Source organism: Electrophorus electricus, chromosome 12, assembly GCF_041902795.1.
Source record: "Electrophorus electricus isolate QZ-2024a chromosome 12, ASM4190279v1, whole genome shotgun sequence".
Classification (NCBI taxonomy): Eukaryota; Metazoa; Chordata; class Actinopteri; order Gymnotiformes; family Gymnotidae; genus Electrophorus; species Electrophorus electricus.
The window spans coordinates 11,929,555-11,943,820 of NC_137508.1; the positions used below are offsets into that span (position 1 = coordinate 11,929,555).

Sequence of the window (14,266 nt, forward strand, 5' to 3'; positions counted from 1 at the left end):
TATTATTGCTGTTGTTGTTGTTGTTGAAAAGAGAAAATAAAGGCTCCTAATTAAAATACAACAGTTGATACACAAAGTGAAGTACCCATGAATATTCCATTTATTTGCCAAGTTGATATACAAAGTACACATGAATATTTCATTTCTGTGCCAATGATTTGTCAGCTTGAGACATTTAATCATTATTAACATGGTTAATATAAAGGATGGATCAAAAGATCTTCATCATGACATATTGGTACATACATTACCTTGTACTAATCTGTAATCCAGGTTAAGCATCAGTAGTGATGACAGAGCGAGAGAGAGAGAGAGAGAGAGAGAGAGAGAGAGAGAGAGAGAAAGTGGAAGAAAGAGAGATGCAGAGAACGGGAAGTGAGAAAACAGGAGGGAGAGAGAGACAGACACAGAGAGAAACAGACAGAGCATTTTGATAATGCTCAGCTTGTTTGATTTTCTGTAGCAAAACAGTCTAGAATTTGCCTTGCCAACGTGCATAAATAGATATAATGAGGCTAATAGAGACAATATCAAGCCAGATGGATCCCTAACTCTCAAACTCACACACAGACACACACACACACACACACGTGTGCACACACACACACACACACGCGTGCACACACACGTTGTATTTAGAAATGCAAAACAATGGAGAAAAGCAGAGATCTCTCTCTCTCCATTCTATCATACAGTCTCTCGCTCACTCACAAACACACACACACACACACACAAATATTGCCGGTAGCTCAGTCGTCTGATTAATGTTCTAATAGGTCAAATACTGCAAGTGCTGTCCAGCAATACCCACCCCAGCAGTCAAAGAGGTCTCCAATAACTCCAGTACGTATTGTTAACACAACAGCTTTTATTGGTATATGAACAGCAGTATGCATACAATTACAATGTTGAACATCAGTTTATAAAATGTTAACATGGTATGTACAATAATCTGAGAAAAAAAAAAAAATCCCAACCCTAAGAGGCAACAGTCTAATAATTGACATAATCATAACATACAATTTACTTTGACTTTCAGGAAGTCAAATCTTTGTTTAAAAAATCTCACCTCATTACATACACATTTGTGTTCTGTAGGTGCAGATGCCTTTGACACAGGCAGTTCTCACGGGCTGCATATTCTGAGGCCAAAAATAGCCAAAGACAAAGGAATTCGCTAGAGTGCGAGGACAGGCCTTGCATGCGTTCACAAAGAAAGTAGAAACCAAAACTTGCACCTGATGACGTCACGACGTTATTCCATGTTCCTGTTTGGGCCAAAGTCATAAACCTATAAAAACAAACAGGGCCATGGACGAGTGGGCGAGCGTCACGGTGACAGGCAGAACACATCCTCTTTTAGAAAGGAAGGGGGTTTAGCAGGGAGGGCAAGCGAAGGTAACAGTTTCTTTAACCCTGCCATGAACCATAGACCTACGGACACCCTGACAGGACAGGCTCCCAATAACTTCCCATTACCTCTGCACGACTTATAGCCGACAAATGAACCTTGCCACTGTTCCTGCCCCTTGCAATCACAAACATGATCCCTACAGGGCTGAATGAGAGCAACAAGGCCAGCCAGCATGAATCTGCTGTCATCCTAAATATCATTCTAACTTTATATTACCACGTTACCTTAATATCTATATTATTATTATTATTATTATTATTATTATTATTATTATTATTATTATTATTATTATTATTATCTTATTACTTAAGAAAGACCATTTTAGCAACTATGTAGAAAACAATGTGGCCTGACAGATGTAAACTTTAGTGGCTGTTATGTAGTTTCGCTTGTGGGCTTTAGCCTAAATTAGTTTGGAACTGTCAAAGTGCATTATAGCCCAGGTAATAAATAAATGATCAAATACAATCACAGAGATAACAGAGAGAAAATGAAGAGCAGAAATCTGTTGAAACAAGAAGAGGAGGCCACACGTTACAGCTGCCGATCATACATTTTTCATTCAGTGCTTGGATAAAGCGTCCATCATCAGGGTCAGTCATTTACACTTTACCATTTTTGAGACGTTTTAACATCTGCTCTAGTGCCTTCTCATAATCTGGGTATACATGTGTACTTGTGTGTATACATGAAAAATGCATGAATATCATTTTAAGGAGCCACCTGAGGAGATGATTCAAACTGATTTGGAAGTTATGAGTGGGCCGGTTGTCATTTGCAATATTTGACGACACATCAGAGACCTCGAGACAGACATATTAACTCGATTTACTTGCCAAATCAAAATTGAAATTGAACAGATTCACATTTAAGACATCAGTGTTGCTTGAAATTAGAAAAGAAAGAGAGAGAAAGACAATGGAAAATGGTAAAATACATGGTTTAAAAGTTGTCTTTGGATTTAATGATGGCAGTGTATCCCGGTCAAGCTACCTGGGGGTGCATTTTGCTGCAAGACATCACTAAATGGCCAGTAAGACTTTAAGGGGTATTTAAAAAATATTTATATTTTTCAATATTTAATATTCTAACAGTTCCAGAATAAAATCTATCACTGTTTCCTTTGACATTCCAGTGACTTTTCAGACAATTTCTGTTTCTTGATTAGGCTACTTACACAGAATATAATCATTGTGGTCCCCCCCCCCCCCCCTTTTTTTTTTTTTTTGTACAGGGTTAGTATCAGAAATCTGTGCAAAATACGTCAAAAGGGTAAATCAAACTTCCGGGTTTCGTGAGTAGACTAAAACTTTCGAGACACGGCCTTTGTTACTTGCTTCCTGAACCTAACCCGCCGTTAAAAGGGGAATTATACAACTGTTTTTAGCATTTGGGCACAGTTCAACCTCCAGGAATACTTTTAAAAAGATCCTCGTGTAGGGATATACAAACTGAGTTAAGGACACAGAAATAAGACCTATCTGAAAATACCCTTCACTTTTTCTTATGATGACTTCCCTTGTCAATGCATGCAACATACGTAGGATTTATAGGGAAAGAGCCTATATTTTTTCCGTAGTTATCATGCAAATTAATGTGATGTCCTGTAAAAAGATGCTCACGACAAGTTCCAATAAATGCCACAAACATGGCCGAATACGATATCTTACTATAATTATCCTACATGTTGATTCATTCGACCAGAGTAGAAATTACAAAATGGGGCTTTTGTAAAACATGAGATCAAGCGTCCTTGGCCGTTTGAATTCCCATTTCCCTAAGCCCTAGCTAAGCAGTGAAGTGGGCATAGCCTACCTGTTGATGCTCGTACTGCTTAGATACGTTATCTCCCCTAGGGCGTGGATGTAACGCGCGGGTCTTGTACCTGTCACGGTGATGCAGCGCATTGCTTCTCCCGGAGGTCTCCTGACGTCCTCTATCGATCCTTTTGCTCAAGATGTACTTCGGACTGATATTCCATTCGACAGAAACTGTTCACCCGTAAATAACAGATTCAGTCAACGCTACATTTGGAGACATTTTCTATAAGCTATTACTAAGGCAAGATTAAGTAAATGGGTAATTTGAATCAAACATGGAATCTAAAATATAAAAGTCATGGAATCTAAAATATAAAGGTCAATGAAGGGGTCCACATGACTCGATAGTTTTGTGATAAGTATATTACAGTCGCTGACATTTTAAAACATGCTTTTCACCGATTTATGTTCTCCATTTTGATTTAATTAAAAAGAGAAGACCTGTAGGCCCATGGCGTGGCCTAATTCAGTCCACTGGAATCAAAATATTATATATTTCGTATTAATTAGGCCTATTGTGAGAACTAGAGAAGGTTATTTTAGAATATTAAGAACAGTCTTCACGTAGAGAACTTTAATAAGATTGTTTAATAAAAATAATAATAATAATAAAAACTTTAATAAGAAATATTTGATGAATGTCAATGAGATATTACATTTCCGGGTTAATACGAGTTTCTTGCAAGAATCCTTTAAGTTAGGAAACGCTGTAACTAATAGTGATTCACCCCATTTAAGATGTATGTTTTACTTCTTGTAGTAACTCGGTTAAAACAACTAAATAATGAATATAGATTCTGGAACCCTTTTATCGCGTTCCTATAAGAGGGCAAGACAATATTCTACAATCTGTCATACTGGTCAGTAATCGCTGACATTTTCAATAACAGAAAAGATACAGTGGTAGGGCCAGTGTGATTTTAATAAGCTGGTTCTGTGTAATTTTTCGGTCACTTGAATCCTAGTTAAATGAAGGACGCAGGAGAAGGTTAATGTCAAACACAGCAGTCTGATCAACGTAGGCAAAAGCAGGCTGTATTTAACATCCAAAGCACTGCTCTCCTCTTGAGTGCAAGAGACAGGGATTAAACCCAAGATAAAGGGACGACGTTGATTATAATTGGTTATGGTACTTTAACCTACACCGTCCAAGGCAACCAAGGTTCAAATCCGTTACAAAAATAGCATACATATGATTCCATGTTTATCTTTTCAATTTTTAATGGTTCTTCACTTTGGACTGCATATGTTCCTCATAGCTACAGGCTACCCATAGGTTAACAGGGAACACAATATGGAAATAATGCTAGTAATTTAATAATGATATATTTAAATAATATCTCAAACACAAGACTAATTGGTATAAACATATAACTAGAAATTCACTCACTTTTGTCTGTCAGTAGTAGAAAACAAGAAGACGCGAACATCAGCAAAATTTAATTAATCTTCATTTCGAAAGGCTGTTCAAACGGCGGCCAATTGAAATGTGAGATAAGGTTAAAACAGCTTTAACCTACCGAAAAACGGGCAAGCACTACCGCTGTCAACCACATTTTAAGATATTCTTAACTATGTTCATGAATGGTCGAGAAAGTATGTCTGAACAGTCTTTGTGAAAATTATGACTGGAACTAATATTTTTTCGTTCCAGTTTAAATGTTTAAGAAACATATGGATAGAAGTTGTGCTCGATGCAAATTAATACTAGTCCCAAATAAACCCTCACTGTGGCAGTTTATCTGACAAGGTATTTTTTGTTTTTCCCAGGTCAATATGATAGCTTCACACTAAATATCGTGCCTGTTCGAGTTTGACAAAGTGATTGGGAACCTGATAGCGCCCGGGATAGTGAACACAAAAGGAAACAACACAATTAAAAACGCTAACAACATAAAACTCACACAAAATATTACATGAACTATATCATAAAATAAAATAACAATAGTGTCCTATAATCTGAACAAGATGGGGAAAGTTAATCTTTAGCCTTGTGTAGTCATTCACGATCTATGTTTCATATGTCTTTAATATTAGTAAGTCATGTTTTAGGATCTGGGGCGCGAGCATTATATTGGAAGCGCGGCTCTTATTCCGTTTGAGCGGCGGAGAAGGCCTGCAAAATATGCCAGGGCGGAAGTTAAATTGTTCCACATGAGAAAAAAAAAACATGCAGCCTTGAGATTAAGTTATTAAACTGCAAAATAAGTTTTCAAAAGACGTTTATTTGTAATTTCTCATTAGATGTAACAATTTGGGTTTTTATTATTTTAGGCTACAGCTGTGCTTAGATATCCGTTCTGGTTTTCTGATAGCCTAACGTATGTTTAAATGATGTCTTCTACTGTATAATATAATACTAAATGTAATTTGATATACTGCACAGACAAAATAGAAAGGTGTTACTGAAAACACTCATATAGCGCCTATAAAGAAAAAAAACCCACGTAACAAAAAACAAAACAAAAAAGCCCTTTCATTATTTTGCTACAGAGGTTTATAATCCTGTAAAATTATACAAATTTTCGACTGCTATAGTGGCTAGAGTTAGGATCTCTGTTCAGATTTTTAGACCCAAATTTTGGGTGCATATAGAAGTAGATTTAGGGTACAAGGGTATAAAGATCTAAAATTGTGCATGCTTCAATAACTCTGCTATTGTTATGACAGGAAAGAATGCAACTCGCATTTAAACAAATTAGATGATATCCTTAGTCAATGAGAAGTGAGATACGTAGACAGCGGTGCAACTATCTTGTTAGCAGAGCAAGTGAATTACTACGTTGTAATACATTAATTCCTGTAGAGAGCTCTTAGGTTTGAAAAGGATGCCAAAAAATACGCTCTCGTGACGCGGTACATTTCTCTACATGCCATACTTAAAGACACCGAGATTCCTAATTTAAAGTAATGACATTGTGGAAAAGTTTGTGTGACGCTTCAGAGTGGATGAGGAAAGGGGCGGTCGTAAATACTAAACGTGTGTTGTTTGATTTGTCTCAAATCATTAAGAGCATCTGGAGCTTCTTAAGAGGCAGAGTAGGCTACCGTATGTAAATTAATTAATAAAGCAACGAAAGCAATGTGTGACACCTTATTATAATTACAAGGTGTCTGACCTGTTATACATACGAGGTCTAAAGGCAGATATCCGTGCATGCTCCTGCAATTGTTTTTATTCATTTCGTATTCAATGAATAAAAAAAAAATGACACCTCACCACCCCTTGCCCTCACGTACGCGCGCGCACGCACGCACGCACGCACACACAAACACACACACACACACACACGCACACACACACACACACACACACGCACGCACGCACGCGCGCGCTCGAACCAGGGGCGTCTGGCTAAGCAAAAAGGCGGGAGAAATCGGAAGAAAGAGGGCCTGCAGTTCCGGTCGCCTGCCGGTCTCATTCAGCAGAGGATCCTCCAGTGCCTTCATTAGAAGTAACGAGTCGACACAAGGTGAATCTAACACTGAGGCGCCATTCTCTCGGTGCGCGGAGCGCCCTCATTAAACGTCGCTAACAAGCCGTGCAAATACACTGATTGGACAGCTCCCGTATAACTTCTCAGTCCTAGCAGGATGCCCACTTAATGAGACCACACAAAAAAAGACATGGCGATGGAGGACAAAACCTTTAGGGTCCAATAAAGTATACATGGCCAAAATAGCTAAATGTCAGTCATCAACAAGAGCGGAAGACAAATGATGAGAATTTTCTCACCGAATCAGCGAGTTATTACATTTTAGGTAATATTAAAAATATTAACGTAAACTGTAAAATACCTTGTTTTAACTAAGTTTTGACTGCTTAATACTAGGCTAATAGGCTTACCAACAGAATGTTAAGAACAGCTAAATATGCTAATTATATAACAGAATGTATTGTTTCAGGTATTTTCTTTAAGATACAGAAATTACGTAAATGTGTGTAGTAGGAAAGTAGTATCGCTCACTCACATATGTGAAGGTGCCTCAGAGGGTCAAAAATGCTAACACATCTGCAAATTGCGCTCTTGCACGAATCCTGGCCGACGCAAATCGGAAGAGGTTGAAAGCTTGGAAAAACAAACAGAAAGGGGCATTTGCGCCCCATCCCGACGGCTCCACAAAGGTGCAAGCTTCATTCGCCCTTTCAGGATTTATGGAGTAGTGAGCCAGACAGCGTCCCGGCAGCGGAGAACATGAAAACTAGGTAAGAGAAATCCCAGGAGTACGCGCTGTTTTGTGGAACTTCATTTTTATTTATTTTAATATATGAAAAACACGTGAACGTCTACCATTTGAGCCGTATTCTCTTTAACAAACTTAAAGAACTTCGCTGAAAACTGATTAAGCGCGCAAATTGTTCGCTAATGATATTATTTGGATGCTACATTTCATAGACTTACAGGGTGCAAAGATGATGTCGGCACTTGGGTGCGCGTGGCAGAGCTCTAATTGCGTCCACGGTGGGTCCATTTAAGAACACGTGCAGTAGAAAACCTGGTAACGCAGAAACAGCCGCAAGAATCTCTTAGCTGAAATGAAAGCAGAAAAGAGACAGAGGATACAATAATAGCGGCGAGAAATACAAGAAGGACAGGACGAACTGACTACGTTTCGAATCAAAGCTGAAATATACTGAGAATAAATAAGTTCTATAGCCTACGTGCGGTTTAAAAGCTGAAAAGCAAACCGTGGTTCTTCCGATTACAGGATGGGAGGGATTCTGTTTCCACCGTCACTATGTCCACACTAGCGTTTCCGTCACAGACAGTATGAAATGCTCTAACCAGGTTTTAGCCTATTAAAACAAAACTGCGATTTTAAATGCAAACTTTAATAGGAAAATATACTGCTCATATTCTCCTCCGCTCATCGGCTGGTAACGATTTATCACAGCTGTACAAAATATCAGACGACTCAAACAACGTACTTGCCAGTGTTGGCGAAGGGTTGGGAGGACGCGTTTTAATATGATGATAAGATCATGCTAGTTTGAATATAGAGTCATAGCTAACTTTCCTTACCTTTTCACCTAGACCGACTCTCCTTGGTCCAGTGTCTCACACTATGACGCCACACGTGTTTGTCTGTCTCACTCGAGAGAAGTAGCTCCGAAATTAGGCACGAAGTGTAGTACCTCTCTGGTCACTCCACCCAAAAACATCAAATCAATATTTCCAGGTTAGGTTTAAGTAACACTTCTTGAGTAAATCACGCGATGTTGTTAACGACTGCCAGTATTGTGATGTCAGGCGGGCTGGAATTAAATAAACAAAGACGGAGCTAATGGTTCGTCAGTATAGAGGAGCTTGTCCCCTGCTGCTTATCGCAAAGACGAGAGTGCTGGAAGCTTGGGGATAAACAGACAATTAGCCCAGGTGAATAAACTTGTTTAGGGGTGTTAATTACAAGCTTAACGTAAACAAAAGCCATGCTAAGTAAAGTGATTTAACAGGGGCTTTGCACACCATTTTAGTTCTTGCATTTCAGTTCTTACATTTCACTGGTAATTTCCGTATTGCAAAGGTTTCCAAATCATCTTTACAAACATGCCACATAAAAACCCAGAGGCCGTGTAAGGTGATCCCGTTAAACACCTGGAGATGCAAGTATTTTAGAATATTCAGCAAACAAGGGCCTCTTCTAAATACCGACCAGGGGAGACTGGATTATCACAGGGATATACGTTCAGCATTTCAATACCGCAGGTTATTTCCAGTCCACGAAGCTTTCCAAAGAGACCAATTCAAGTGCCACTTGGAATTGCTTTACTGGAGTTTCGTATGACAGGCAAGCAAACAGGTGTGATATCACAGAAAACAACCTGGCCCAGTGCTTCCAGTGACTACCCAGCAATCGCTTTTTCATCCAAATATGTGCAAATATGTCCCTAATGAACAAACTAAACTAAATGAGGGAGAAATCAAGTTAAATGTAAGCTAAATACGCTTCCTTGTCTCATTCCGTCAGTATACGCCTCCATGTCGTGGTATGAAAAACTGGAAAATAAAAAAAAAGTTTTGAATTCCCGAATGATCCTTTGCAAAGGCAGCTTAAGATAATTATGTCAGCTTTACTGTGGCAGATAAGCCGTAGTATAGATACTGTGTCTTATTATGCCTAATACATAGCCAACTCTTACAATGTGGGTATTGTTCTTAATCGAGTAAACGTGAAAAATCTTAACACCAACCAAGTCCCATATAAAATATTAGTGTAAATGCTAGCGAAAACCTTGAAAACCATACCAACACCGTTTCGGGATGCAAGCTTCGTGACAAGTGGGGATGCGCACACGCACATTTTAACGACATGGGCTAGTAGCGTACAGTTCCAGTTTAATGGCAAAACTGGTGCAGCGCTTCACCCTGAAAAAGAAGAAATATTAGGCTAACTTAGAAGTTATGAGAACTGCAACAAATTAAGATTTCAATGTTTTGACAAAAAATAGGCTATGCGTTGTATCTAGCTGACATTTAATTAGCAGTGTGCAGCCTTTAAAACGATTTCACCTATACCTGCATGCACTGGTCAAAGGTTTAGTGTTGGCCTCTGCGTAAATCTGCGTTGGAACGACCAGAAGGACGCGCGCGTCGCCTGAGCCGGCACTAGTATATTGATACTGTAGCTGAGGATGACAGTCAAAACAATGTCAGGAAAAATGTCCAAATCTACGTTTTCATGTTGAAAAAAAAAACGTTTGTAGGAAAAAAAAAACACTAAAGATTTATATACATCAGAAAAGAGTTTTTTTTATATTTAACCTATCAATATACACGTTTACAATTAAGGAATAAAAGCGATTGTGCGTTAATAGGCACAGTCGAAAGCATTAGAGACTACTTTTACGGACACATGTATATACATTCATATGGAGTGCAAAGAAATACAAAGTAGCCTATACGCGCGCGGTGTCGTAGACTCCGTTTCAAACCCTTCATTTAAATGTGGATTTCCGTCTCCGTGACTGTCACCCTGAGCCCCCACCACTGCCTTCTCTTTACTACATATCTTCTTTAGCTTTAACGAGTCTCGTTAAGATCGCAATAATATTCCACCCACTAATTGCTCATTCCATTCAACAAATAGGCGAGCCTTGGCTCCGGCTTCGTGCGAGTCCGCGGAGGGAGGGTGGTGTTGAGATTGGAGTTCCTGATAACCCCCCGTGCGTGCTGCAGAAGTGGTGAAAGCCTCTACGTACTGGCTAATGATTGGCACGCTTGACAGTGATTGGCAGGGCTGCCATGACAACCCTACAACGACACCAAGAAGACCAATAGAAAAGCGAAACAAAATATTTCAATGCTACACTCACGGTGGATTTAGGGGGAGATATTATGAGGCTGGTGTCATTAGGCGATAGCTATTGAATCATTCAATCTGTACTCGTCGTTCCTTTTTTCCTTGATAATTTTCTTTCTCTTTCAGGTCATTTCCATGGTTTTCAGATCCCCTTTAGAGCTTTATCCCTCCCATTTCTTCCTGCCAAACTTCGCTGATCGCCCTTTGCTCCTGGCGAACAGCGCGCCCAGCGCCAGGTCTCCCGAAGACTTGTCAATGTTTCAGCTACCGACCCTCAACTTCTCTCCGGAGCAAGTGGCGAGCGTCTGCGAGACGCTGGAAGAGACCGGGGACATCGAACGACTGGGTCGCTTCCTTTGGTCACTGCCAGTGGCGCCGGGCGCTTGCGAGGCTATCAACAAGCATGAATCCATCCTCCGTGCCCGGGCTGTGGTTGCCTTTCACACGGGCAATTTTCGCGATCTCTACCACATTCTGGAGAACCACAAGTTTACGAAGGACTCGCATGGCAAACTTCAGGCGATGTGGCTAGAGGCTCATTACCAGGAGGCCGAGAAATTGCGCGGGCGTCCCCTAGGACCGGTTGATAAGTACAGGGTGCGAAAGAAGTTTCCCCTTCCTCGGACCATCTGGGACGGCGAGCAGAAGACGCATTGTTTTAAAGAGCGGACGCGCAGCCTCTTACGGGAGTGGTACCTACAGGACCCCTACCCAAACCCCAGCAAGAAAAGGGAACTGGCGCAAGCCACTGGACTCACTCCTACACAAGTCGGGAATTGGTTTAAAAATCGGAGGCAAAGAGACAGAGCGGCGGCAGCGAAAAACAGGTAAGTTATTTTTGATTTATTTGGGGCTTAAAAATAAAAGAGTTGAAATGTACAAAATTACATCATAACAGTGGTCAGAAATTCACTAGTAAAAATGTCATCTTTGGCCAAGGAAACCGGTGGATATTTTACACTGTGAGTGGCGAGATAGTGCTCCAAGTATTCGGACACGTTTACTTTTCACATCAATTATGGAAAAGTAGCATATCAGTTTGATAATCTGCTACTAAAAAGAAGCTATATTATATTTGTGTATATATGCGTGTTAAAATTGACTGATTAATTTTTCAGATTAAATATATTTCTTTAACATTTTAGTGTACTAAGACATTGCAGGAATATTTTGATCACAAAAATACAAACGTCAACATCTAGCTAATATAAACGTATATACATCCCTTTACAATTTAATATAGTATATAAATCCTTCCACCATTTGACTCCCACGTGTGTAGTTAGAAGGACATTTTCTAGAGGCCTATAACAATCTAAACTCCAATCGTAATAATATCAGACGCCTAAATAAAGGTAGCTAAACACAGCTCATGTTAATATTCATTATTCTAACATATATAAGCTATTATTTTTACTTTTGAGGGCACAGGTATAAGCTAATAAATAGCTACAATTTCCAGGCTATACAATGGCACGATAGTAGTTTATAACATTAAAGTTGTGTCAACACATTTACACGTTAAATTTACTCTGGCTTTTCATGACGTGTTTTTATATATATATATATATATATATATATATATATATATATATATATATATATATATATATATATATATATATATATGTGTGTGTGTGTGTGTGTGTGTGTGTGTGTGTGTGTGTGTGTGTGTTCATTGCTTGCTATTAATAATAAAGTATGGATTAGGTCTTGTGACATTCAGTTAATTTTAAATTTTAAACACGAATTGCTGCAAATGTTTGCTTGGTGTTATACGTGATAAATCAAACACTTTATTATAGTGTGTTGGTCCTTCCCTTGGTTGCTGGTCTGTAACAACCATTAGCTATTATGCTAAATGATCAGTTCTGTATAGTTCTGTACCACTGCGACGTTTGCCAAAGCTAGTTATAGAAGAAAATATATCGCAGAATATTGAAAATAATAACTAACGCCCCAAGTGACGTCAGCAGCCGCGACGCATAAACAATAAAAAAATGGTTAGGCGACATTTGTAAATTTAAATAGCGATGGCAGATGGTCGAAATGCGTTAGTTAAAAGAAGTGTGTTGATCAAAATGTCATAGCGATATGCTAATGTTTTATTGTTACGGATCATTTTATGCCAGTAGGATTTTGTATAATTTCTGGCCAGTACAGGCTAACACTAGTCTGGTTCTGGCCTACTGATATGAGCTACTGAATGCTTTGTAGGCCTTTTCAAAATGCTAGAAATTTGTTTTAAATGTAGCGTTTTTTACTGGAATCTGGGTTCAAGCGAAATTGAGAGCAGGCCTGAAAACTTAATTCAATGCAACAACAAGCTGTATTGTCTCATTCTTTTACTTTTTTTCTCATCAAGGCTCCAGCACCAGGCAATTGGACAGAACGGCATGCGGTCTCTTTCAGAATCCGGCTGTACCCCACACAGCTCAGCAGAGTCGCCGTCAACTGCGGCTAGTCCGACGACCAGTGTCTCGAGTATGACAGAGCGTGTCGACACCGGCACGTCAATTCTTTCAGTAACATCCAGTGACTCAGAATGCGACGTATGATACGCAAAAGAGAAATATTTGCAGGGAATACGGACCTGAATAAACATTATGTGGAAGCTGAAAAGGACCAACTGGTAATTATTGAGAAAAAAAGAAAGAAAACAATATAAAAGCACGTCTTTTTTTCAAGCGCTTTCCATGGACCCCACGCCTTTCCCTACCCACATCACTTGCATGATATATCAATAGGCTTTTTTTTTTTTTAATACGACGGAAATGCTCTTCGTTCGCTGTATCTGCCAGGACCACCAGGAAGATGGAGAAGCGGGAATTACTAGAATCCTGTGCACGTCGCCTCTTTTTAATTTGTTTTTTGTTCGACTGATGACGCGCAGCCAAGATGCAATGCTCTTTTCCTTTATGTTCATCAGACAATCATTTGAGTCGTAAGCACCTTTTTACTACACTTCTGTCACTGCCTGTGTGGGGTACCGGTCAAATGTGGAACCGAATCGTTATGACTGTATCAGATTTTTATTTTTATTTTGAGATTTTATATTGAATTATGTATATCTTAAATAATGCGATCATTCTCCCAGTCTGTAATATATGTGTAGAAATATGCCTGTATATAATATTGCTCTACGTCTCCATTGTCTTTTCTATCCCCTGTTCACTTTTCTTGACTTGGTGTTCATAAACTATTTGTCAAAATGTAACTATTAAGTGCTCTAGGCGTTTTGTTTCTCTGTTTTTATACCTTGAAAGAACATTACGACCATGGATGTTCAGTCGAGATTTATGCAAAAGAAAAGTAACAAACAATTGGGATATAATCGACTGATCAAGCCAATTTCGTGTTTAGCTTTGAGCGCTTATTATTCAATGTTACTTTCTTGCGTGTTTATGTTAATGTATACATTTCTAAGCTAAAATACAGTATTTCATTTTGTTATAAAACTGTATCAAGTCTTTTATTTGATCTAATTTTTCACATTAGGCCAAGCGGTAACATTCATGTCACTGCAAGGCTGTCTTTCTTATTAGGTGGGACGAAGGCATGACACACAAGCTGTATAACTTCTACATTAGCGGATGACAGAATTCAGAGACGTGCATGGACGTCTAGGAAATTGCAACCGCGAAGCTTTTAGGATACGAAACTTGTTCCTCTTTTGCCTTAGTTGGTAATGAATACAAAAATTAAGTAAATTCACCATTAAATGGACTAA

General features: G+C 39.1%; 1 protein-coding gene and 1 long non-coding RNA gene across 12 annotated transcripts; one reads left to right on the plus strand and one right to left on the minus strand.

Annotated features, from left to right (window-relative positions):
• Positions 1-850: 850 nt before the first annotated feature.
• LOC113578347 (uncharacterized) lies at positions 851-10,666 on the minus strand. 11 transcript variants are annotated; one of them, XR_014126624.1, is made up of 5 exons: positions 10,297-10,666; positions 9,753-9,862; positions 8,259-9,602; positions 7,638-7,766; positions 851-3,405 (listed from the first exon to the last, which is right to left on the minus strand). It is a non-coding gene; the product is annotated as an uncharacterized LOC113578347 (long non-coding RNA). The 11 variants fall into 11 exon arrangements; XR_014126629.1 differs by lacking the exon at positions 10,297-10,666 and having other exon boundaries at positions 8,259-8,382; positions 9,483-9,602; positions 9,753-10,290; XR_014126631.1 differs by lacking the exon at positions 10,297-10,666 and having other exon boundaries at positions 8,259-8,382; positions 9,469-9,602; positions 9,753-10,290.
• Positions 7,308-13,983, plus strand: six3a (SIX homeobox 3a). Its single transcript, XM_027011532.3, has 3 exons — positions 7,308-7,441; positions 10,663-11,363; positions 12,902-13,983. The coding sequence occupies exons 2-3, from the start codon at positions 10,672-10,674 to the stop codon at positions 13,092-13,094; spliced, it is 885 nt and encodes a 294-aa protein (XP_026867333.1). The 5' UTR covers positions 7,308-7,441; positions 10,663-10,671; the 3' UTR covers positions 13,095-13,983.
• Positions 13,984-14,266: the final 283 nt, after the last annotated feature.